Source organism: Electrona antarctica (genome assembly GCF_951216825.1).
Source record: "Electrona antarctica genome assembly, chromosome: 23".
Classification (NCBI taxonomy): domain Eukaryota; kingdom Metazoa; phylum Chordata; class Actinopteri; order Myctophiformes; family Myctophidae; genus Electrona; species Electrona antarctica.
The window spans coordinates 38,984,806-39,012,460 of NC_136804.1; the positions used below are offsets into that span (position 1 = coordinate 38,984,806).

At 48.1% G+C, this 27,655-nt stretch overlaps 1 protein-coding gene across 1 annotated transcript in view; it reads left to right on the forward strand.

The window, feature by feature from the left end:
* The window catches only part of sbf1 (SET binding factor 1), a 129,577-nt gene that overhangs the window by 38,463 nt on the left and 63,459 nt on the right, over positions 1 to 27,655 (forward strand). The window contains 12 exon segments of the mRNA XM_079494800.1: positions 1,255 to 1,340; positions 5,794 to 5,931; positions 6,943 to 7,068; positions 7,757 to 7,867; positions 14,709 to 14,738; positions 20,114 to 20,219; positions 20,602 to 20,734; positions 23,138 to 23,246; positions 25,114 to 25,227; positions 25,311 to 25,388; positions 25,493 to 25,606; positions 26,750 to 26,878. Of these exon segments, the coding sequence (XP_079350926.1) occupies positions 1,255 to 1,340; positions 5,794 to 5,931; positions 6,943 to 7,068; positions 7,757 to 7,867; positions 14,709 to 14,738; positions 20,114 to 20,219; positions 20,602 to 20,734; positions 23,138 to 23,246; positions 25,114 to 25,227; positions 25,311 to 25,388; positions 25,493 to 25,606; positions 26,750 to 26,878 (1,274 nt within the window).

Below are 27,655 nucleotides of genomic sequence, written 5' to 3' on the forward strand. Positions count from 1 at the left end.
GTGGTCGTAGTGACTACATCTGTCATTAAAAAAAATATTTTTTTCAGCGATTCTCTTAGTTTTAAGGGTAACTGTGGTATAATTGCAATATTACACGAGAGGGTGTGGGTTAACGTGATTATTGCCACGACAGGGATGCGGTAAGGAAGGAACGAGACGAAGTCGAGTTCCTTCCTTACCGCATCACTGAAGTGGCAATAATTACACCCTCTCGTGTAATATTGCTTAACTAGACCTGTACGTGCCCGTGGGCCACCAGCCTACTGGGGAACCTAATAATACCCGTTGTCAACTTGTCATAGCACCCGTTTTAACTGTCTGTCTGTGTCCCACATGGAGATCTCTGTATCTGTCTGTCTGTGTCCCACATGGAGATCTCTGTATCTGTCTGTGTCTGAAGAGTCTGTCTATGGATAACATAGTATATATATACTAGATATAGATATATATCTAGTATATATATATATGTAACTGACTGACTGTGAAAAGTGGACTGGTTAAAGTTCAATTGTCAGGTGTGGGGTTGCCATGGCAATCAATTGGTTGAGGCAGAGGGGCTGGAAATTGCGCAGGTGAGGGGATTTAGGCTGATTAGGCCCACTGGCAGGTGTGGAACGCGTGTGTCGAATTTGAAGTCGGTGGGGCAAACGGTGCATAGTGCATACACATGCACACACACGCGCACACACACGCGCACACACACACACGCAGACAGAGATGTGGCACATTTATAGTAGGATGTTATACTTTGAAAAATAGCAGATCTACAAGCTCATAGCGCAGCACTCGGTGCCGCGCTATGAGCTTGTAGATAGATATCTTTGAAAATGTCGTGCAAGTCTTTGAATATATTATTTCAGAGCGTTTTTAACTCAAATCTTTGCTTCTGGGGGGTCCCTGGCTGGAACAACATGTTTTCAGATGGGGGTCTGCGGCCAAATACAGATCATTCTGAGGGTCCTTGACATGGAAAGGTTGAGGACCACTGACATATAGAAACATAGGTTTTTCCAATATTAGCAAAGGACAAGTTTGAAGCTCTGCTATTTTCAGAGCGCAACCAAACGGGCATGCTCAAAGCATGTGTGTGTGTGTGTGCGCTGTCGACTAATCGCGGGAAATATCATGTTTATTCTCATCCAATGAAAACGAGCATTATACCAATTCATCCACCATCATTCTTCTTTTCGCCTTAGCTAGCTGCTGTATCCATGACAACCATCTAAACAATCTCTCTCTCTCTCTCTCCTGCAGGGGGCAGCGAGGGTCAAGGTCGTATTCTCCAGAGGTTTCCAGAGAAGGACTGGGAGGACAACCCTTTCCCTCAAGGCATAGAGCTAGTGAGTATTACTGTCTCCACCAGGAGGCGCTGAAGGCATGGGGAGAGAATATGTTTAGTTGTCTCCACCATGAAGGCATGGGGAGAGAGTATGTTTAGTTGTCTCCACCAGGCCGAAGGCATGGGGAGAGAGTATGTTTAGTTGTCTCCACCATGAAGGCATGGGGAGAGAGTATGTTTAGTTGTCTCCACCATGAAGGCATGGGGAGAGAGTATGTTTAGTTGTCTCCACCATGAAGGCATGGGGAGAAAATATGTTTAGTTGTCTCCACCATGAAGGCATGGGGAGAGAGTATGTTTAGTTGTCTACTCTCCACCAGGCCGAAGGCATGGGGAGAGAGTATGTTTAGTTGTCTCCCCATGAAGGCATGGGGAGAGAGTATGTTTAGTTGTCTACTCTCCACCAGGCCGAAGGCATGGGGAGAGAGTATGTTTAGTTGTCTCCCCCATGAAGGCATGGGGAGAGAGTATGTTTAATTGTCTCCCCCATGAAGGCATGGGGAGAGAATATGTTTAGTTGTCTCCACCATGAAGGCATGGGGAGAGAGTATGTTTAGTTGTCTCCACCAGCAGGCGCTGAAGGCATGGGGAGAGAATATGTTTAGTTGTCTCCACCATGAAGGCATGGGGAGAGAGTATGTTTAGTTGTCTCCACCAGGCCGAAGGCATGGGGAGAGAGTATGTTTAGTTATCTCCACTATGAAGGCATGGGGAGAGAGTATGTTTAGTTCTCTCCACCATGAAGGCATGGGGAGAGAGTATGTTTAGTTGTCTCCACCAGGCCGAAGGCATGGGGAGAGAGTATGTTTAGTTGTCTCCCCCATGAAGGCATGGGGAGAGAGTATGTTTAGTTGTCTCCACCAGGCTGAAGGCATGGGGAGAGAGTATGTTTAGTTGTCTCCACCATGAAGGCATGGGGAGAGAGTATGTTTAGTTGTCTCCACCAGGCTGAAGGCATGGGGAGAGAGTATGTTTAGTTGTCTCCACCATGAAGGCATGGGGAGAGAGTATGTTTAGTTGTCTCCACCAGGCCGAAGGCATGGGGAGAGAGTATGTTTAGTTGTCTCCACCAGGCCGAAGGCATGGGGAGAGAGTATGTTTAGTTGTCTCCACCAGGCTGAAGGCTTGGGGAGAGAGTATGTTTAGTTGTCTCCACCAGGCCGAAGGCATGGGGAGAGAGTATGTTTAGTTGTCTCCACCAGGCCGAAGGCATGGGGAGAGAGTATGTTTAGTTGTCTCCACCAGGCTGAAGGCATGGGGAGAGAGTATGTTTAGTTGTCTCCACCAGGCCGAAGGCATGGGGAGAGAGTATGTTTAATTGTCTCCACCATGAAGGCATGGGGAGAGAATATGTTTAGTTGTCTCCACCAGGAGGCGCTGAAGGCATGGGGAGAGAATATGTTTAGTTGTCTCCACCATGAAGGCATGGGGAGAGAGTATGTTTAGTTGTCTCCACCAGCAGGCGCTGAAGGCATGGGGAGAGAATATGTTTAGTTGTCTCCACCATGAAGGCATGGGGAGAGAGTATGTTTAGTTGTCTCCACCAGGCCGAAGGCATGGGGAGGGAGAGAGTATGTTTAGTTGTCTCCACCAGGCCGAAGGCATGGGGAGAGAGTATGTTTAGTTCTCTCCACCATGAAGGCATGGGGAGAGAGTATGTTTAGTTCTCTCCACCATGAAGGCATGGGGAGAGTATGTTTAGTTGTCTCCACCAGGCCGAAGGCATGGGGAGAGAGTATGTTTAGTTGTCTCCACCATGAAGGCATGGGGAGAGAGTATGTTTAGTTGTCTCCACCATGAAGGCATGGGGAGAGAGTATGTTTAGTTGTCTACTCTCCACCAGGCCGAAGGCATGGGGAGAGTATGTTTAGTTGTCTCCACTATGAAGGCATGGGGAGAGAGTATTTTTAGTTGTCTCCACCATGAAGGCATGGGGAGAGAATATGTTTAGTTGTCTCCACCAGGAGGCGCTGAAGGCATGGGGAGAGAATATGTTTAGTTGTCTCCACCATGAAGGCATGGGGAGAGAGTTTGTTTAGTTGTCTCCACCAGCAGGCGCTGAAGGCATGGGGAGAGAATATGTTTAGTTGTCTCCACCAGGCCGAAGGCATGGGGAGAGTATGTTTAGTTGTCTCCACCATGAAGGCATGGGGAGAGAGTATGTTTAGTTGTCTCCACCAGGCCGAAGGCATGGGGAGAGAGTATGTTTATTTGTCTCCACCAGGCCAAACTACTCGTAACTTCATAATGAAATCGTCATAATAATTAATAAATGTAACAGAATTTTTAATATTGTAATCATAATGATATTGTAGCATGGTGATATTTGGCCATAACTCCCTCCTCTGAGGGAGCTACCTTTGGGGAAGGGGGTTGTTGCCCGAGTAAAATAAATGAAAACGTTCGCTCTGAAAGAATATATATTCAAAGATTTGCACCACATTTTCCCGATTTTTCAAAAATAGCAGACCCACAAGCTCGTAGCGCGCCACTCGGTGGCGCGCGCTACGAGCTTGTGGGTCTGCTATTTTTCAATAGCTAAAGCATAACTTAATGCTTAAAACACCAAAAAGGGGTTCCCGCCCAGAATGGGTTAAATAACGTATAAATGACACGGCTTGCTGTTGTTCAGAATGTTCTACAAGAGCAACTATTTGGCAGTTATTGTACGTACTGATCATACGGACATGATGTAATGTAATATATACCACATGGACATGATGTAATGTAATATATACCACATGGACATGATGTAATGTAATGTATACCACATGGACATGATGTAATGTAATATATACCACATGGACATGATGTAATGTAATATATACCACATGGACATGATGTAATGTAATATATAGCACATGGACATGATGTAATGTAATATATAGCACATGGACATGATGTAATGTAATATATACCACATGGACATGATGTAATGTAATATATACCACATGGACATGATGTAATGTAATATATACCACATGGACATGATGTAATGTAATATATACCACATGGACATGATGTAATGTAATATATACCACATGGACATGATGTAATGTAATATATACCACATGGACATGATGTAATGTAATATATACCACATGGACATGATGTAATGTAATATATACCACATGGACATGATGTAATGTGCTGGCTTTGATCAGCTGTGGTTGATTATGTTAAACTGATGGAGAGTTTACAGTAACGTTTGTTACCGTAACCCAGGGTTCCCCAATTAATGTTCCTCAAGGGCCATATTTTGACTAGGGAACCAGGCTGGGGGTCGAGTCCGCATGCGCGAAAAATTGGGTTTTTTATTTTTTCATTCGTTAATTAAAAATTGTTCACCACCAGTGGTCCTTGAGGGGGTGCCCAGTTTGACATGCATAGGCTACTGACCCCCATTTAATGCCATTTATATCTGGGACACCCCCCCCCCCCAAAAACAAAACAAAACTTTTTTTTTTTTTTGGAAATTCTTCCAGGGGCCACAAGGGGGCGCTCTGCGGGCCGCAAATGGCCGCCTATTGGGGAACCCTGCCGTAACCCATTCTGGGCGGGAACCCCTTGGTGGTGTTTTAAGGCATTATATTATGCTTTGGCTATTGAAAAATAGCAGACCTACAAGCTCGTAGCGCGGCACCGAGTGCCGCTCTACGAGCTTGTAGGTCTGCTATTTTAGAAAAAAAACGTGAACATTTGTTGCGAATCATCTGGTCTCAGGTCTTACTACTTAACCCTACCTCTCTCTCTCTCTCTCTCTCTCTCTCTCTCTCTCTCTCTCTCTCTCTCTCAGCCCAGTCTAACCCTAACTCTCTCTCTCTCTCTCTCTCTCTCAGCCCAGTCTAACCCTACCTCTCTCTCTCTCCTCTCTCTCTCTCTCTCTCTCTCAGCCCTAGTCTAACCCTAACTCTCTCTCTCTCTCTCTCTCTCTCAGCCCAGTCTAACCCTACCTCTCTCTCTCTCTCTCTCTCTCTCTCTCTCTCTCTCTCTCTCTCTCTCTCTCTCTCTCTCTCTCTCTCTCTCTCTCTCTCTCTCTCTCTCTCTCTCTCTCTCTCTCTCTCAGCCCAGTCTAACCCTCTTTCTCTCTCTCTCTCTCTCTCTCTCTCTCTCTCTCTCTCTCTCTCTCTCTCTCTCTCTCTCTCTCAGCCCAGTCTAACCCTCTCTCTCTCTCTCTCTCTCTCTCTCTCTCTCTCTCTCTCAGCCCAGTCTAACCCTCTCTCTCTCTCTCTCCTCTCTCTCTCTCTCTCTCTCTCTCTCTCTCTCTCAGCCCAGTGTAACCCTAACTCTCTCTCTCTCAGCCAGTGTAACCCCCTAACTCTCTCTCAGCCCAGTCTAACCCTCTCTCTCTCTCTCTCTCTCTCTCTCTCTCTCTCTCTCTCTCTCTCAGCCCAGTGTAACCCTAACTCTCTCTCTCTCTCAGCCCAGTCTAACCCTACCTCTCTCTCCCACAGTTCTGTCAGCCCAGCGGGTGGCAGCTGGTCCCAGAGCGACTCCCTCCCTCGTTCTTCGTTTCCGTTCTGACCGACATCAACTCAGAGCGTCACTACTGTGCCTGTTTCACCTTCTGGGAGGGGCTGGACAACCCACAGGTAAAACTACACTACCCACAGTGCACTGCTGTGCCTGTTTCACCTTCTGGGAGGGGCTAGACAACCCACAGGTAAAACTACACTACCCACAGTGCACTGCTGTGCCTGTTTCACCTTCTGGGAGGGGCTGGACAACCCACAGGTAAAACTACACTACCCACAGTGCACTGCTGTGCCTGTTTCACCTTCTGGGAGGGGCTGGACAACCCACAGGTAAAACTACACTACCCACAGTGCACTGCTGTGCCTGTTTCACCTTCTGGGAGGGGCTGGACAACCCACAGGTAAAACTACACTACCCACAGTGCACTGCTGTGCCTGTTTCACCTTCTGGGAGGGGCTGGACAACCCACAGGTAAAACTACACTACCCACAGTGCACTGCTGTGCCTGTTTCACCTTCTGGGAGGGGCTGGACAACCACAGGTAAAACTACACTACCCACAGTGCACTGCTGTGCCTGTTTCACCTTCTGGGAGGGGCTGGACAACCCACAGGTAAAACTACACTACCCACAGTGCACTGCTGTGCCTGTTTCACCTTCTGGGAGGGGCTGGACAACCCACAGGTAAAACTACACTACCCACAGTGCACTGCTGTGCCTGTTTCACCTTCTGGGAGGGGCTGGACAACCCACAGGTAAAACTACACTACCCACAGTGCACTGCTGTGCCTGTTTCACCTTCTGGGAGGGGCTGGACAACCCACAGGTAAAACTACACTACCCACAGTGCACTGCTGTGCCTGTTTCACCTTATGGGAGGGGCTGGACAACCCACAGGTAAAACTACACTACCCACAGTGCACTGCTGTGCCTGTTTCACCTTCTGGGAGGGGCTGGACAACCCACAGGTGAGTCTAATTAACCTTAATTAACCATATGGGAGGGGCTGGACAACCCACAGGTAAGACTACACTACTATAAACTACTACTTTTCCCACCCTGTTTGGCCAATTTCGAGTGTTGTAAATGTGCGTTATAAATGAAGTTTGATTTGATGTGTTTTTCCAGCTCCAGAAGGCGGAGAGCAGCGAGGCAGATGAAGATGAAGGACCAGCTCTGCTGCATCCGGCTCAGGTCTACGCCCCCAAGAGTCTGGTTCTGGTGTCACGTCTGGACCACACCGAGGTGTTCAGGGTAGGTAGACCACCCCGTAGACCACCCTGTAGACCACCCTGTAGACCACCCTGTAGAGTAGACCACCCCGTAGACCACCCCGTAGACCACCCTGTAGACCACCCCGAGGTGTTCAGGGTAGGTAGACCACCCCGTAGACCACCCCAAGGTCTTCAGGGTAGCACGCACGCACACGCACGTACGCACAAACAAACAAAACTGTCTAAGTCTAATCCATTGCCCTGTGCTCTACATAAATGTCTGGGTCTAATCCATTGCTCTGTGCTCTACAGAAATGTCTGGGTCTAATCCATTGCTCTGTGCTCTACAGCAATGTCTGCGTCTAATCCATTGCTCTGTGCTCTACAGAACTGTCTGGGTCTAATCCATTGCTCTGTGATCTACATAACTGTCTGGGTCTAATCCATTGCTCTGTGCTCTACAGAACTGTCTGGGTCTAATCCATTGCTCTGTGCTCTACAGAACTTTCTGGGTCTAATCCATTGCTCTGTGCTCTACAGAACTGTCTGGGTCTAATCCATTGCTCTGTGCTCTACAGAACTGTCTGGGTCTAATCCATTGCTCTGTGCTCTACAGAACTGTCTGGGTCTAATCATTGCTCTGTGCTCTACAGAACTGTCTGGGTCTAATCATTGCTCTGTGCTCTACAGAACTGTCTGGGTCTAATCCATTGCTCTGTGCTCTACAGAACTGTCTGGGTCTCATCTACACCGTCCATGTGGACAAGCTGTCTGTCCCTCTGGAGACTCTGATCGGAAACCTGCTCACCTGTGTCATCCCCATCGCAGGGGGCTCCCAGGTAAACACACACACACACACACACACACACACACACACACACACACACACCTGTCATCCCCATCGCAGGGGGCTCCCAGGTAAACACACACACACACACACACACACACACACACACACACACCTGTCATCCCCATCGCAGGGGGCTCCCAGGTAAACTCTGTCTCTTAGACAGAAGGCGAAGTAATCCTGTTCTCTACACTGCCTCCCCCTGGCCAGCCGGGGCGCCTGGTGGAGGGGAATGTGTTCCTTCCACGTGTTACATGCATCCAACCGGGGACTGTGTGTGTGTGTGTGTGTGTGTCTGCGTGTGTGCGCGCTTGCACACATCTACACATCTCCTGTATGGATGTGTGCACTCAGAAAATGTGCCTTTTAACATGCATGCATAAGTGAACGTTTATATGTTTGTGTGTTTATGTGCGTGCGTGCGTGCGTGCGTGCGTGCGTGCGTGCGTGCGTGCGTGCGTGCATTATTCAGGCTCTTCTAGTAATGTATTCTGGGTCTCCAGACTTCATAACCCTGTGGCCCTTTTTGAAACTAGCTCCTCGCCACTCTCCCCACACACTTCCACTCGGTTTGAGCATAGATATATAAATAATAGAGATGGCCCTGGGATTCCCCTCCCATCCAGTGCCGTCTCTATGATTTATATATCTATGCTCAAACCAAGTGGAAGTGTGTAGGGAGAGTGGCGAGGAGCTAGTTTCAAAAAGGGGGTGGGTCTCCAATGTGGGGGAAGATAACGACAACGCTATACAATAAATATCTACTATACACAACACTGTAGAATGTGAACATTTCAGCACAGATTCACTCATTTGCATATTTCTGTTTCTCCTTCAGTTAAAAGTCACCATATTCAATATTCTGATCCTTGTTTAAAGGGACACTTCACCCCTTTTGTAACCAGAGCTTATTTTAATGATGTTTAGGACACAAGAAACACCTTCCTGGGGTTTTTATGTGTGTAATATGTTTTTTATTTCTTTTTTTATTTTTTGTCCTATGATGACACCTATTGTTCATGACCAAAAACCTGTCATGACAATGTGGTCTCACTTCCTTCCTGGACTACAAGTCACACCTCCACGCAGCCCCCCCCCCCTCCCCCCTCTCCACAAGGAGGGGGGAAGTGCACTGAAGCATTATGGGCATTGTAGGAATTCAGAAATCCAGTCAAACCAATTTAAATTTCAAATTGTGTTCCCGTTATCTACTAGAAATACTATTAACATTGAGTTGGAAGCAGTTTCTTCCAGAGTTGAAATGTCCCCAAAGATTTGAGTTAAAAAATGTTTTCAAAAATAGCAGACCTACAAGCGAGTGGCGCGCTACGAGCTTGTAGATCTGCCATTTATCAATAGCTAAAGCATAACATAATGCTTAAAACACCAAAAGGGGTTCCCGCCCTGAATGGATTACGTTTTTTTTATCATCCTTTATTTACCCAGGGAAGTAGCTGAGCACAGGTGCTCATTTTCAGCAACGCCCTGCACATAGAAACACACAGACAGACACACACACACACGCACACACACATTAAAACCTGGGAGCTGACCAGTACAACCACAGTCTTATACTGTTGGCCACTAAGCAGCTCCAGGGGGAGCAGTTGGGGGTTCAGTGCCTTGCTCAAGGGCACTTCAGCGGTGTTGGGTGAGTGATGACAATCACTTCCCCACCCAGATTTTTCCTGCCCGTCCGGGGAATCGAACCGGCAACCTTTCGGCAACAAGGGTGCTCCTCTAACCCTTAGGCCACCGCTGCCGTTTGTACTGTGCTGTTTTACAGTAGGTCTGTTTTGTACGTATTGTGTGACGATGACCCCCCACATACATACATGCTATATCCGCTGGTTCCTTCCTGTGTGTTGCAGATAAATGAGTCCCCAGCAGCAGGTTGTAGTTTAGACATGGTTCCTCCTCAGGCCCTGGCCTGCGATTGGCTGCTGGGCTGTCTCCAGGTAAACGTAAACCTTCCTCCATCCCATTGGACAGCTTCCTCCACCAATCAGCGCCCAGCTTCTTTGTTGATCAAATAAGACTCTTAACAGTTGATTCATTTTGAGGAATGCAGTTTATTTATTTTTATTCTTTTCTCGCAATCATTACGAATCACGGTGATTGATGTCGCTCACTGGTTTGTTCGTACAGCTGTGTGCGTGCGCGTGTGTGCGTGCCCTTGTGTGCGTGCTTGCCCGTCCGCGTGTGTTCCGCGTGTGTGTGTGTGTGTGTGCGTGCGTGCGTGCGTGCGTGTGTGCGTGTGTGCCCGTGTGTGTGTGTGTGTGTGTGTGCGCTGCATTAACAACTTTTCGCATGACCACATGAATCATTTCAACCATACAGATTTGTTTACTGCTCTCGCTCTCTGATGTTTGTCATGGTCTCTCTCTCTCTTGCGTTCTCTGTTGTTTGTCATGGTCTCTCTCTCTCTCTCTCTCTCTCTCTCTCTCTCTCACGTTCTCTGTTGTTTGTCATGGTCTCTCTCTCTCTCTCTCTCTCTCTCTCTCACGTTCTCTGTTGTTTGTCATGGTCTCTCTTTCTCTCTCTCTCTCTCACGTTCTCTGTTGTTTGTCATGGTCTCTCTCTCTCTCTCTCTCTCTCTCTCTCTCTCTCTCTCTCTCTCTTGCGTTCTCTGTTGTTTGTCATGGTCTCTCTCTCTCTCTGTCTCTCTCTCTCTCTCTCTCTCTCTCTCTCTCTTGCGTTCTCTGTTGTTTGTCATGGTCTCTCTCTCTCTCTCTCTCTCTCTCTCTCTCTCTCTCTCTCTTGCGTTCTCTGTTGTTTGTCATGGTCTCTCTCTCTTTCTGGACATGGCTGGTGTCAGCTGTTACTTCGTATCTTGGTGCAGTTATCTTTCTGTGTGTGTACACACACACACACACACACACACACACACACACACACACACACACACACACACACACACACACACACACACACACACACACACACACACACACACACACATAAAAGAAAAAAAGTACATTATGCCATAAAGGTCCTGTGTGTTTGGCCATTGTACTGTATTGCTTTGGATTGTTGGTTCTGTAATATTCATTCATTCATTGTTAGTCATGTCTGTCAATTTAAGCTTTATTCAGGTCATATTTGCTCTGTGCAACATTTCTTTACAAAGCCTTGAACACAATCACTTATAAAGTCAATCAGTTATAAATGTCAGTTATAATAATGTCAAAGTGGAATTTGACGACATTGAGTGGAAATTCCCTACCTAAATCGTTACCTAAATGTAACTATTGCGACAACCCCTGCACGCACGCACGCACGCACGCACGCACGCACGCACGCACGCACGCACGCACGCACGCACGCACGCACGCACGCACGCACCGTGTCCATGTCATTGTGACTTCAACAGTTCAGTTTGATCCGTGTTTCTAAATGTTATTGTGACTCTGTGTTGATTTTGGCAACACATTTAGTTATAGTCATAGTTCTCTCTTGGATACTTCTCATTTAGTTATAGTCATAGTTCTCTCTTGGATACTTCTCATTTAGTTCTAGTCATAGTTCTCTCTTGGATACTTCTCATTTAGTTCTAGTCATAGTTCTCTCTTGGATACTTCTCATTTAGTTATAGTCATAGTTCTCTCTTGGATACTTCTCATTTAGTTCTAGTCATAGTTCTCTCTTGGATACTTCTCATTTAGTTCTAGTCATAGTTCTCTCTTGGATACTTCTCATTTAGTTATAGTCATAGTTCTCTCTTGGATACTTCTCATTTAGTTATAGTCACATTTAGTTATAGTCATAGTTCTCTCTTGGATACTTCTCATTTAGTTATAGTCATAGTTCTCTCTTGGATACTTCTCATTTAGTTTTAGTCATAGTTCTCTCTTGGATACTTCTCATTTAGTTATAGTCATAGTTCTCTCTTGGATACTTCTCATTTAGTTCTAGTCATAGTTCTCTCTTGGATACTTCTCATTTAGTTTTAGTCATAGTTCTCTCTTGGATACTTCTCATTTAGTTATAGTCATAGTTCTCTCTTGGATACTTCTCATTTAGTTTTAGTCATAGTTCTCTCTTGGATACTTCTCATTTAGTTTTAGTCATAGTTCTCTCTTGGATACTTCTCATTTAGTTATAGTCATAGTTCTCTCTTGGATACTTCTCATTTAGTTATAGTCACATTTAGTTATAGTCATAGTTCTCTCTTGGATACTTCTCATTTAGTTTTAGTCATAGTTCTCTCTTGGATACTTCTCATTTAGTTTTAGTCATAGTTCTCTCTTGGATACTTCTCATTTAGTTATAGTCACATTTAGTTATAGTCATAGTTCTCTCTTGGATACTTCTCATTTAGTTATAGTCACATTTCAGTCACCTGGAATGTTTTCGTGTTAAGGTTCATACATAGTCTGGATGTTCGGTGGTGAGGTGACCACCGCACTACAACATGACGTCACGAGCCGCGGTGAAGAGCAAACCACCGCCACCGCTCAACGTTATTTCAGCTCCGGTGGTCACCTCACCACCGAAAATCCAGACTATGAATAGGCCTTTAGTCTCGTTTTAGTCGACTAAATATCTTAACATTTTAGTTGACTAAAATTTATTTTGGCGGGCCTTGACGCGTTGTGAGCTTGTAGATCTGCTATTTTCAGCATGCAACCAAGTTTAAAATGACTTATAGTGGATCTCTTGTCCACTAGTCCCTTCCTAACATTTTAGTCTAGTTTTTAATCTGTTGACCAAATTGTCAGTATATTTAGTCTTAGTTTTAGTCGTCGTAGCTTAGTTTTCATTTAGTTTCCATGTAGTTTTAGTCGACTAAATCAACAGTTCAGTGTGAGCTGTTTCTAAATGTCATGTGACCTCGTTCTGCCTGGTCATGTTCTGTCATGATGGCGACACGCAGCGCTGTACGCACACGCACACACACACATGCACACAGCACTGTACACAACCTGCAATTATCTGTCAACTGTCAAACTGTCACTCACACACACACACACACACACACACACACACACACACACACACACACACACACACACACACACACACACACACACACACACACACACACACACACACACACACACACACACACACACCCATTATACTGGGTATGGACTGTTTTCACCACCAAGTACTTTAATAAGTCAAACTGAACAGGATTTAATCTTCCCATTACGATAATGATGATAATGATGATATTAATGATACATGAACTGGTTAAACGTGAACCAAAAGCAGGGGGAATTTCCACTAAATATCGGCAAATTCCACTTGATATTCAGAGTCAAATAATTCCACTTGATATTCAGAGTCAAATAATCCCACTTGAGACAACTGGACAGCCAACTAGTGCTGTAGCGTTCTGGCTCACATTTAGAGATGAGAATCCATAGATCCATAGATCCATAGATCCATAGATCTCACAGGTGTCTGAATTAGTGATGCACCGAATATTCGGCCGCAGAAAATATTCGGCAGACAATGGCTAAAAAATGCTTTTTCCGCCTATTCGGTTTTGGCCCAAATTGGCAGAAAATATATCACCGATATCACCCCGATGCAATTAATGCATTCAAAAGAGCTGAATAAATGTTTTATGGACCCATAATAGTGATTATTATTTAAGTTAAGTTTTGCCATAACCATTTATTTTACCATAAATCAGGTAGGAAAAAAGATATATAATAATCATCATATTCGGTATTCTGTTTTGGCCAAGAATGTCCCTTTCGGTGCATCCCTAGTCTGGATCCATGGATCCATAGATCCATAGATCTCACAGGTGTCTGGATCCATGGATCCATAGATCCATAGATCCATAGATCTCACAGGTGTCTGGATCCTTGGATCCATAGATCCATAGATCTCACAGGTGTCTGAATCCATGGATCCATAGATCCATAGATCTCACAGGTGTCTGAATCCATGGATCCATATATCCATAGATCCATAGATCCATAGATCTCACAGGTGTCTGAATCCATGGATCCATAGATCCATAGATCCATAGATCTCACAGGTGTCTGAATCCATGGATCCATAGATCTCACAGGTGTCTGAATCCATGGATCCATAGATCCATAGATCTCACAGGTGTCTGAATCCATGGATCCATAGATCCATAGATCCATAGATCTCACAGGTGTCTGAATCCATAGATCCATAGATCCATAGATCTCACAGGTGTCTGAATCCATAGATCCATAGATCCACAGATCTCACAGGTGTCTGGATCCATGGATCCATAGATCCATAGATCCATAGATCTCACAGGTGTCTGAATCCATGGATCCATAGATCCATAGATCTCACAGGTGTCTGAAACCATAGATCGAGATCTCTCTCTCTTCTTCCCGATGAATCGTGCAGCACTAGTTACTAGTTTAAATTACCCAAACAAACTTAAAGATGAGCTTTCTGCCTCACGGAACACTGAGCCATTTCGTAATTTAAAAATTTAACATAATATCTCATTCCGCTGTTATGCCATTTGAATGTCATTTTATATTTTTAATATCTCATTCCACAGCCGATGACGTTAGTTTTTCCTGTTGCGTTGTTTATTGTTTTGTCATCATGCTATGTATGTTAGCGTGATGCTAACGTGTGTTAGCATGATGCTAACGTATGTTAGCATGATGCTAACGTGTGTTAGCATGATGCTAACGTGTGTATCACTGTCAGCTTGTTGTGTTAAGTTTGTATCTTTGTGCCTCTGTGTTCTTTCTAACTTGTGTGTGTGTGCGTGTGTGTGTGTGTGTGTGTGTGTGTGTGTGTGTGTTCTCCTGCGGTGTGTGTGTGAGTGCGTGTGTGTGTGTGTGTGTGTGTGTGTGTGTGTGTGTGTGCTCTTGTAGCCGGGCCAGGAGGTGAAAGAGGAGAGTTTGGTACGCCAGCCTGACTCCCCCCCCCCCCCCCCCCCCCTCTCCCTCCCCCCCTCACCTCTCCACCAATCCCACCCAAGTTTTCTTCCCTGATTTGCTCTCTGCTTTCTCCTCCTCCCAGCTGCCTCGGCCAATCAATGCAGACCTCTCTTGGGATCTCGTGGATCATCCACATGCTTTGATACGGGATCAATGCATGGATCATTCATTCACATGACTGCCGTTCCGCTTTAATAACAGCTCTATTAATAACATTATTAATAACAGCGGCTCGGATTCTCAAAGGCGAGGGTTAACGTTGGTCTGTTCCGCTGAGCCCATTTGGACCCGACACCAGATTCTACTAAACGTCTTCTGAGTCCTGACCGTTTTACTGAAAATTTTCCTATTATGTCAGCGGTTCTCAAACTATTTCATGTCAACGACCCCCAGAACGGTATTTAATTGGCCGCCGACCCCCATCTGAATGTTTAGTTCCAGCCCCCCCCCCCCCCCAGAAGCAAAGATTTGAGTTAAAAACGTTCGCTGTGAATTGAAAGCATATAATTATATTCCAATGCCACATTTTTGAGATCTACAAGCTCGCAGCGCGGCACTCGGTGCCGCACTGCGAGCTTGTAGATCTGCTATTTTTTGAAAAATCAAATTCAACAGCTAAAGTATAAAATAATGGATGAAGAGGTTAAACGCTATAAGGTGACACAGATGTGTAAATAATGGTTAAAGGTGTTAAAAGCTATAAGGTGACACAAATAGCGTCCTCATGTCTGAATGGGCTAGGAGGGACTGATGCAACGTGAGATGCTTTTTGCCCCGTCGCATTTTCCATAACCGACGACGACGTCGTCGTGCCCAGTGTGTCGACGATGTCGGGTCACAACCCTACGAGGAAGATAGAATGGCAGCGCATCGATCCCGTAACAACCCGTCACCCGTGGCTGCTGCTGGTCTGTCAACACCATCATCTCCTTTTACACATCGCTGGGTGTATTTGAAGCACTTTATAAGCTGGAGCACTATGGTTTTTATCCCACGATGGGTCCCCGGTTGGACGTAGCGCGCGTGGAAGGAACACCATTCCGACCAGTTCCTTTCTGTGACTTGCAATATTAAAGTGACTTGCAATATTCCAACAGGGCCTTGTTGGAATATTGCAGTCCCAAATGGCTTGTAACCCATTTGGGACTGAGGCCAGGTTCTACAAATGGCTTCTGAAAACCCCTTTTTCATGTCAAGGACCTCCAGAATTATCTGTATTTGACCGCCGACCCCCATCTGAAAATATGTTGTTCCAGGGACCCCCCCCCCCCCAGAAGCAAATATTTGAGTTAAAAACGTTGGCTTTGAAATGATATATATTCAAAGAAAAAAAAAATTGCTACACATTTTCACGATTTTTCAGAAATTGCCGATCTACAAGCTCACAACGCATTGCATTGCGACACGTTGTGTGCTTGTAGATTTGTCATTTAAAGGAGCATTCAGTGATTTTGGGTGATTTGGAAAACCACCCAGTCCGCCCTGGTAACAAAATGTGCACATGCACGCTCTACAGTGGGGGGAAGTGCAACAGGCCAACAGTATGTGCACCAAGGCCCGCCCCCACTCGATCATGATTGGAGGAAGGCCCCTCTCATCCTGATTGGATGAAGGCTTTGCCACCCGCCACCAAAACTGAAACTAGGGTTTTTTGACCCCAGGGGCTCACTGGGGACAGGGAGGAACTCCTTATATGGTCAGCACACTCTATAGTAGGGAGGATTATCCAGAAAAAAAAAATAAGTGATATTTGAATTAAGTAAAATCACTGAATATACCTTTAAGCCTTTATAAAAACATAATTGTTTTAAGTTCTAAATCTTTAAAATTCCCAAAATGCGGCCGCCATGCTCCATGCTTGAAAGTGCTTGAAATCAAGTGGACTTGGGGGTGGACACATGCTGGCGGTGGGGGTGGACACTGGCCCTCCTAGGGGGTGACTTTATGCCCTCCTAGGGGGTGACTTTATGCCCTCCTAGGGGGTGACTTTATGCCCTCCTAGGGGGTGACTTTATGCCCTCCTAGGGGTGACTTTATGCCCTCCTAGGGGGTGACTTTATGCCCTCCTAGGGGTGACTTTATGCCCTCCTAGGGGTGACTTTATGCCCTCCTAGGGGGTGACTTTATGCCCTCCTAGGGGTGACTTTATGCCCTCCTAGGGGTGACTTTATGCCCTCCTAGGGGGTGACTTTATGCCCTCCTAGGGGTGACTTTATGCCCTCCTAGGGGTGACTTTATGCCCTCCTAGGGGTGACTTTATGCCCTCCTAGGGGGTGACTTTATGCCCTCCTAGGGGTGACTTTATGCCCTCCTAGGGGTGACTTTATGCCCTCCTAGGGGGTGACTTTATGCCCTCCTAGGGGTGACTTTATGCCCTCCTAGGGGTGACTTTATGCCCTCCTAGGGGTGACTTTATGCCCTCCTAGGGGGTGACTTTATGCCCTCCTAGGGGGGACTTTATGCCCTCCTAGGGGTGACTTTATGCCCTCCTAGGGGTGACTTTATGCCCTCCTAGGGGGTGACTTTATGCCCTCCTAGGGGTGACATTATGCCCTCCTAGGGGGGACTTTATGCCCTCCTAGGGGGTGACTTTATGCCCTCCTAGGGGTGACTTTATGCCCTCCTAGGGGTGACTTTATGCCCTCCTAGGGGGTGACTTTATGCCCTCCTAGGGGTGACTTTATGCCCTCCTAGGGGTGACATTATGCCCTCCTAGGGGGTGACTTTATGCCCTCCTAGGGGTGACTTTATGCCCTCCTAGGGGTGACATTATGCCCTCCTAGGGGGTGACTTTATGCCCTCCTAGGGGTGACTTTATGCCCTCCTAGGGGTGACTTTATGCCCTCCTAGGGGTGACTTTATGCCCTCCTAGGGGGTGACTTTATGCCCTCCTAGGGGTGACTTTATGCCCTCCTAGGGGGTGACTTTATGCCCTCCTAGGGGTGACTTTATGCCCTCCTAGGGGTGACTTTATGCCCCCCTAGGGGGTGACTTTATGCCCTCCTAGGGGGTGACTTTATGCCCTCCTAGGGGGTGACTTTATGCCCTCCTAGGGGGTGACTTTATGCCCTCCTAGGGGGTGACTTTATGCCCTCCTAGGGGTGACTTTATGCCCTCCTAGGGGGTGACTTTATGCCCTCCTAGGGGGTGACTTTATGCCCTCCTAGGGGTGACTTTATGCCCTCCTAGGGGTGACATTATGCCCTCCTAGGGGGTGACTTTATGCCCTCCTAGGGGGTGACTTTATGCCCTCCTAGGTGGTGACTTTATGCCCTCCTAGGGGGTGACTTTATGCCCTCCTAGGGGTGACTTTATGCCCTCCTAGGGGTGACATTATGCCCTCCTAGGGGGTGACTTTATGCCCTCCTAGGGGTGACTTTATGCCCTCCTAGGGGGTGACTTTATGCCCTCCTAGGGGGTGACTTTATGCCCTCCTAGGGGGTGACTTTATGCCCTCCTAGGGGGTGACTTTATGCCCTCCTAGGGGTGACTTTATGCCCTCCTAGGGGGGACTTTATGCCCTCCTAGGGGTGACATTATGCCCTCCTAGGGGTGACTTTATGCCCTCCTAGGGGGGACTTTATGCCCTCCTAGGGGGTGACTTTATGCCCTCCTAGGGGGTGACTTTATGCCCTCCTAGGGGGTGACTTTATGCCCTCCTAGGGGTGACTTTATGCCCTCCTAGGGGGTGACTTTATGCCCTCCTAGGGGGTGACTTTATGCCCTCCTAGGGGGTGACTTTATGCCCTCCTAGGGGTGACTTTATGCCCTCCTAGGGGGGACTTTATGCCCTCCTAGGGGGGACTTTATGCCCTCCTAGGGGGTGACATTATGCCCTCCTAGGGGTGACTTTATGCCCTCCTAGGGGGGACTTTATGCCCTCCTAGGGGGTGACTTTATGCCCTCCTAGGGGGTGACTTTATGCCCTCCTAGGGGGTGACTTTATGCCCTCCTAGGGGTGACTTTATGCCCTCCTAGGGGGTGACTTTATGCCCTCCTAGGGGGTGACTTTATGCCCTCCTAGGGGTGACTTTATGCCCTCCTAGGGGGTGACTTTATGCCCTCCTAGGGGGTGACATTATGCCCTCCTAGGGGTGACTTTATGCCCTCCTAGGGGGGACTTTATGCCCTCCTAGGGGGTGACTTTATGCCCTCCTAGGGGGTGACTTTATGCCCTCCTAGGGGTGACATTATGCCCTCCTAGGGGTGACTTTATGCCCTCCTAGGGGGGACTTTATGCCCTCCTAGTGGAGGACATGGGGGTGGACATGGGGGTGGACACTGACTGGACACATGCTGTGAATGTTGTCTCTGCTAAACCAACATGGTTCTGCCTCATGGTCACGTTGGTCCTCTGGGTTCTATGACACACTCATAACTCAACCATAGAACGGAAACCATTTCTCCCCTGATTCCTTATTGTTGGGAGTGTAAAACAGACCATTTCTCCCCTGATTCCTTATTGTTGGGAGTGTAAAACAGACCATTTCTCCCCTGATTCCTTATTGTTGGGAGTGTAAAACAGACCATTTCTCCCCTGATTCCTTATTGTTGGGAGTGTAAAACAGACCATTTCTCCCCTGATTCCTTATTGTTGGGAGTGTAAAACAGACCATTTCTCCCCTGATTCCTTATTGTTGGGAGTGTAAAACGGACCATTTCTCCCCTGATTCCTTATTGTTGGGAGTGTAAAACAGACCATTTCTCCCCTGATTCCTTATTGTTGGGAGTGTAAAACAGACCATATAGTGAGACAGAGTTACGACAACTCTGTTCACTTCATGGGGCCATCAGGCTCTTCTACATGTTCGTCCCTATTTGAAGGTTTCAAATAGAGACAGCCGGAAGTTTACGGAATGCATTGGAGTCTATGGGCTCATGAGCCACGTGACCACCAGGCTGTTTTCTGCCCCCTCAATGTCCATCAGATTCAACTTCAACTTCCAGATCAGCTGGAATGGCTTGTTGTCACTCACTGTGTTCTAATGATCAGGTTCCTGCTAAGCTTCTTGACCCCCACCCCCCCCCCCCCCCGCTCCCCCCTCCCCACTCCCCCCTCCTCCCCTCCCCCTGGACAATGTAAAGCTGTGATGGAGATGAGATGAGCTGATAAGACTCTGATTTATAAGAAATGTCTGGCCATTCATTCACACCATGTTTTTCCCCTCTCTGTCTCTGTCTCTGTCTCTGTCTCTCTGTCTCTCTGTCTCTCTCTGTCTCTCTCTGTCTCTCTCTGTCTCTCTCTGTCTCTCTCTGTCTCTCTCTGTCTCTCTCTCTCTCTCTCTCTCTCTCTCTCTCTCTCTCTCTCTGTGTCTCTCTCTCTCTCTCCCCCTCCATAGAGAACCATAACGTTAGGGGCGGGCGATCGACAGGTGATCCAGACGCCCGTTAACTCCTCCCTCCCCGTCAGTGGCAGCAGCGTGGCGCAGCTCTTCAGACAGCTCGGTACGTCCTCCAATCACAGGCCAGGGATCACGGGGCCGTCGTCCAATTGCAGTCCGGGGATCACGGGACCGTGTGACGAAGACACGGCAAAAAAATATAATTGCGACGACTGTCGCGATAATCAAAATGTGCAAGCTTGTAGATCAGCTATTCATAATCTCTCTCTGTCTCTCTCTCTCACACTCTCTCTCATTCATTCATAATCTCTCTTTCATTCATAATATCTCTCTCTCTCTCTCCTCCCTCTCCCTCTCCCTCTCTCTCCCTCTCCCTCTCCCTCTCCCTCTCCCTCTCCCTCTCCCTCTCCCTCTCCCTCTCCCTCTCTCTCTCTCTCTCTCTCTCTCCCTCTCTCTTCCATTCATTCCCTATGTCTCTCTCCCAGGTATCATCAACGTTCTCTACCTGTTCTGTGCTGCTCTGACGGAACACAAGATCCTCTTCCTGTCCAGCAGCTACCAGCGTCTGACGGAGGCCTGCAGGGGGCTGGCGGCCATCTTGTTCCCTCTGACCTACAGGTGGGATCTATTTAAAAGGAGAATTCCATGCTAGAAGGCTTTCTTACCAGGTGTTATTTGTAGTTGTTACGTCCCCACCAAAGAGGTCCAGGTGTTATTTGTAGTTGTTACGTCCCCACCAAAGAGGTCCAGGTGTTATTTGTAGTTGTTACGTCCCCACCAAAGAGGTCCAGGTGTTATTTGTAGTTGTTACGTCCCCACCAAAGAGGTCCAGGTGTTATTTGTAGTTGTTACGTCCCCACCAAAGAGGTCCAGGTGTTATTTGTAGTTGTTACGTCCCCACCAAAGAGGTCCAGGTGTTTTTTGTAGTTGTTACGTCCCCACCAAAGAGGTCCAGGTGTTATTTTGTGCAAAAGTGCATTATTGCACATTATTCCCCTACCATAAGCCCTCAATGGAGGTTGGGTTTTTGTGCTAATTCGCTTATTTCCATCGAAATAAGTAGTAAAGTGTGCCGCTAGGGATACGGGAAGAGAGGACAAAATAATTTTTTGAGCGATGGAAATAAGCAAATTAGCACAACTTCAATTCAATTCAATTCAATTCATTGAGGGCTTATATTAGCGGAAATAGCCAATAATGCGCTTTTGCATAAAATAACACCTGGACCTCTTTGGTGGGGATGTAACGACTACAAAGAAAGGTAAGAAAGCCTTCTAGCATGGAATTCTCCTTTAATGAAACTTCACCTATGTCCCCCTACCATCCTAACTCTGTGTCTCCTATCAGCTTCACCTACGTCCCCCTACCATCCTAACTCTGTGTCTCCTATCAGCTTCACCTACGTCCCCCTACCATCCTAACTCTGTGTCTCCTATCAGCTTCACCTACGTCCCCCTACCATCCTAACTCTGTGTCTCCTATCAGCTTCACCTACGTCCCCCTACCATCCTAACTCTGTGTCTCCTATCAGCTTCACCTACGTCCCCCTACCATCCTAACTCTGTGTCTCCTATCAGCTTCACCTACGTCCCCCTACCATCCTAACTCTGTGTCTCCTATCAGCTTCACCTACGTCCCCCTACCATCCTAACTCTGTGTCTCCTATCAGCTTCACCTACGTCCCCCTACCATCCTAACTTTGTGTCTCCTACCAGCTTCACCTATGTCCCCCTACCATCCTAACTATGTGTCTCCTACGTCCCCCCTACCATCCTAACTATGTGTCTCCTACGTTCCCCTACCATCCTAACTTTGTGTCTCCTACCAGCTTCACCTATGTCCCCCTACCATCCTAACTATGTGTCTCCTACGTCCCCCCTACCATCCTAACTATGTGTCTCCTACGTCCCCCTACCATCCTAACTCTGTGTCTCCTATCAGCTTCACCTACGTCCCCCTACCATCCTAACTCTGTGTCTCCTACCAGCTTCACCTACGTTCCCCTACCATCCTAACTGTGTCTCCTATCAGCTTCACCTACGTCCCCCCTACCATCCTAACTGTGTCTCCTACCAGCTTCACCTACGTTCCCCTACCATCCTAACTCTGTGTCTCCTACGTTCCCCTACCATCCTAACTCTGTGTCTCCTATCAGCTTCACCTACGTCCCCCTACCATCCTAACTGTGTCTCCTATCAGCTTCACCTACGTCCCCCTACCATCCTAACTATGTGTCTCCTATCAGCTTCACCTACGTCCCCCTACCATCCTAACTCTGTGTCTCCTATCAGCTTCACCTACGTCCCCCTACCATCCTAACTCTGTGTCTCCTACGTCCCCCTACCATCCTAACTATGTGTCTCCTACGTCCCCCTACCATCCTAACTATGTGTCTCCTACGTCCCCCTACCATCCTAACTATGTGTCTCCTATCAGCTTCACCTACGTCCCCCTACCATCCTAACTCTGTGTCTCCTATCAGCTTCACCTACGTCCCCCTACCATCCTAACTCTGTGTCTCCTATCAGCTTCACCTACGTCCCCCTACCATCCTAACTCTGTGTCTCCTATCAGCTTCACCTACGTTCCCCTACCATCCTAACTCTGTGTCTCCTGTCAGCTTCACCTACGTCCCCCTACCATCCTAACTCTGTGTCTCCTATCAGCTTCACCTACGTCCCCCTACCTTCCTAACTCTGTGTCTCCTAACAGCTTCACCTACGTCCCCCTACCATCCTAACTCTGTGTCTCCTATCAGCTTCACCTACGTCCCCCTACCATCCTAACTCTGTGTCTCCTATCAGCTTCACCTACGTCCCCCTACCATCCTAACTCTGTGTCTCCTATCAGCTTCACCTACGTCCCCCTACCATCCTAACTATGTGTCTCCTACGTTCCCCTACCATCCTAACTTTGTGTCTCCTATCAGCTTCACCTATGTCCCCCTACCATCCTAACTCTGTGTCTCCTATCAGCTTCACCTACGTCCCCCTACCATCCTAACTCTGTGTCTCCTATCAGCTTCACCTACGTCCCCATCCTCCCGGGGAAGCTGCTGGAGGTCCTCAGCACCCCCACCCCCTTCATCATCGGAGTCAACTCCTTCTTCCGCAACGAGACACAGGAGCTGGTGGGTGTTTATTATTATTATTTGTGTCCGTGTAGCTCAGTCGGAAAAGAGCACTCGCCTTTTGACCACAAGGTCATGGGTTCTATCCCGGGCAACCGACTCCATCTCCCAGAGGTCTATAGGGTATTGAACCGGGGATAGACTCCATCTCCCAGAGGTCTATAGGGCATTGAACCGGGGATAGACTCCATCTCCCAGAGGTCTACAGGGCATTGAACCGGGGATAGACTCCATCTCCCAGAGGTCTACAGGGCATTGAACCGGGGATAGACCCCATCTCCCAGAGGTCTACAGGGCATTGAACCGGGGACAGACTCCATCTCCCAGAGGTCTATAGGGCATTGAACCGGGGATAGACTCCATCTCCCAGAGGTCTATAGGGCATTGAACCGGGGATAGACTCCATCTCCCAGAGGTCTACAGGGCATTGAACCGGGGATAGACTCCATCTCCCAGAGGTCTACAGGGCATTGAACCGGGGACAGACTCCATCTCCCAGAGGTCTATAGGGCATTGAACCGGGGATAGACTCCATCTCCCAGAGGTCTATAGGGCATTGAACCGGGGATAGACTCCATCTCCCAGAGGTCTACAGGGCATTGAACCGGGGATAGACTCCATCTCCCAGAGGTCTATAGGGCATTGAACCGGGGATAGACTCCATCTCCCAGAGGTCTACAGGGCATTGAACCGGGGATAGACTCCATCTCCCAGAGGTCTATAGGGCATTGAACCGGGGATAGACTCCATCTCCCAGAGGTCTATAGGGCATTGAACCGGGGATAGACTCCATCTCCCAGAGGTCTATAGGGCATTGAACCGGGGACAGACTCCATCTCCCAGAGGTCTACAGGGCATTGAACCGGGGATAGACTCCATCTCCCAGAGGTCTACAGGGCATTGAACCGGGGATAGACTCCATCTCCCAGAGGTCTATAGGGCATTGAACCAGGGATAGACTCCATCTCCCAGAGGTCTATAGGGCATTGAACCAGGGATAGACTCCATCTCCCAGAGGTCTATAGGGCATTGAACCAGGGATAGACTCCATCTCCCAGAGGTCTATAGGGCATTGAACCGGGGGCATTGTATCACACCGATACCGTATACTTGTATTATTTCCCACCCCCTCGTGGCAGAGATCAGACATAGCATCAGAGATCAGACATAGCATAGATCCAGCATAGCTATATATCCACCTCAGTGGACAGTCAAGACGACAGTGTTGTTAGGCCAATCATAGGCAGGCGGGGCGTGTCGGTAGGCCAATCAGAGGCAGGCGGGGCGTTGCCATGTCACACTAGATTTGATTGATTGATTCTTTATTTAAGTGTCATGCTTCAGAAGAAGCCCCGCCCATTATGGACTTACAGGACACTTTTTACAGTTTACATGAACAATTACAATAAACCGACATGACGGTTTGCAAACAATGATCAATTGAATACCAAACTGACACTCCAGATCCTTACGAGGCAGATTACATAATATATAACATAAAATAAAATACACCATTAGGCCTGTGACAGGAGACGCATGTACCTACTTGAAGAGCTGGGATTGCTAGATGTACGCGACTCCTGCACTCTGGCTGATTTACAATCTACAATACTGATACTGACTTACCTACTGTACTTACATTATTATTATCCTTATCATTCTAGACTCAGGAAGTGGTGGAACAGTAACACGGCTGTGTGTGTGTGTGTGTGTGTGTGTGTGTGTGTGTGTGTGTGTGTGTGTGTGTGTGTGTGTGTGTGTGTGTGTGTGTGTGTGTGTGTGTGTGTGTGTGTGTGTGTGTGTGTGTGTGTGTGTGTGTGTGTGTGTGTGTGTGTGTGTGTGTGTGTGTGTGTGTGCGCCTCCTCAGTTGGACGTGATCATCGCTGACCTGGACGGAGGGACAGTGACCATCCCAGAGTGTGTCCACATCTCTCTGCTTCCTGACCCCATGCTGACCCAGACCCAGACCATGCTGTCTATGGTACACACACACACACACACACGCACACACACACACACACACGCACACACAGCCATGACTGATGGTCGTGTCTTGTTGTCCAGGTTTTGGACCCAGAGTTAGAGATCGCCGACCATGCCTTCCCTCCGTCGTCGACGCAACCCTCGTCGCTCAAGATCCAGGTGAGCAAAACTAAAGTACTTGTCTTTTAAATGGATCACATCTCCAGTCAAACCTATTACTACTACTACTACTACTACTAATACATCCTCTCACTGTGTTTCAGGATAAGGAGATCCGTGGAGTATTCCTGTGGCTGTTCGCTCGGCTGTTCCACGGATACCGCTGGTGTTTACACATCATCCGCATCCACCCGGAGCCTGTCATCAGGTTCCATAAGGTACAACACATTCCATACATCCACCCAAACACCCAAACCTCCACCCAAACCTCCACCCAAACCTCCACCCAAACCTCCACCCGGAGCCTGTCATCAGGTTCCATAAGGTACAACACATTCCATACATCCACCCAAACACCCAAACCTCCACCCAAACCTCCACTCGGAGCCTGTTATCAGGTTCCATAAGGTACAACACATTCCATACATCCACCCAAACACCCAAACCTCCACCCAAACCTCCACCCAGACCTCCACTCGGAGCCTGTTATCAGGTTCCATAAGGTACAACACATTCCATACATCCACCCAAACACCCAAACCTCCACCTGGAGCCTGTCATCAGGTTCCATAAGGTACAACACCACCCAAACCTCCACCCAAACTTCCACCCAAACACCACCCACACCTCCACCCTGAGCCTGTCATCAGGTTCCATAAGGTACAACACCACCCAAACCTCCACCCAAACACCACCCAAACCTCCACCCAAACCTCCACCCAAACCTCCACCCAAACACCACCCAAACACCACCCAAACACCACCCAACCTCCACCCAAACCTCCACCCAAACACCACCCAAACCTCCAGCCAAACCTCCAGCCAAACCACCACCCAAACACCACCCAAACCACCACCCAAACCTCCACCCAAACCACCACCCAAACACCACCCAAACCACCACCCAAACCACCACCCAAACACCACCCAAACCACCACACAAACACCACCCAAACACCACCCAAACCACCACACAAACACCACCCAAACCTCCACCCAGATATTATGTCCGTCTCCCTTTTATGCCCATATGGAGTTCTTTGTAAGGCGTGCCCAAATATGGGGTGTTGTGAGGTCAGAACAGGCCAGCTCCATATATGGCCGCTGGGCAGGGGGCCCGGTCCAGAGCCCGGACGGGCAGAGGCCTTTTTTGGGGCGGTTCTGGACAACCGTGGGTCCGACCGACTCTACACCGGGCACTGCACTCCCTGTGGTGGTGTGGAACACGCGTGTGTGCTCTGTCAGAGCCAGGTTTATAACCTGTGTGTGTGTGTGTGTGTGTGTGTGTGTGTGTGTGTGTGTGTGTGTGTGTGTGTGTGTGTGCGTGTGTGTGTGCGCGTGCGTTCGTTCGTTCGTTCCAGGGTGCGTTCCTGGGCCAGAGGGCTCTGTCAGAGGACGACTTCCTGATGAAGGTTCTGGACGGCATGGCGTTCGCCGGCTTCGTGTCGGAGAGAGGCCCTCCGTACCGACCCACTGACCTGTTTGATGACGTAGGTCACCCACACACACCTCCGTACCGACCCACTGACCTGTTTGATGACGTAGGTCACCCACACACACCTCCGTACCGACCCACTGACCTGTTTGATGACGTAGGTCACCCACACACACCTCCGTACCGACCCACTGACCTGTTTGATGACGTAGGTCACCCACACACACCTCCGTACCGACCCACTGACCTGTTTGATGACGTAGGTCACCCACACACACCTCCGTACCGACCCACTGACCTGTTTGATGACGTAGGTCATCCATACACACCTCCGTACCGACCCACTGTTTTGATAACGTATGCAACGGCAGCCCTACATACCACTGCTTCGCATTATGTTTTATCAAGTATTCTACATTTTTCAATGTATTCATTTATCTCTTAATCCAGAGCGATTTACAGTAAGACAGAACAACACATGGTGATACATCACATACATGGCAATCAGTAAACCAAGAAGACCTGTCATCAGTCCTTACGGGTCCATTTGGTTGATTCCATTTGAACACTCTCAGAGTCAGAGACCAGCTCAGGTCATTCAGGGATATCTCTATATGGGTTTCTGGTAATATTATTGTCTACTCATTTAGCATGACAAAAAGGTCCACTATAAGCCAGCATGGCGATGAGCACCGCTTTGTCCTGTGTCCACAGCTCATAGCCAATGAGATGCAGCGTATCATAACTCTAGCACTGTGTCCACAGCTCATAGCCAATGAGATGCAGCGTATCATAACTCTTAACACTGTGTCCACAGCTCATAGCCAATGAG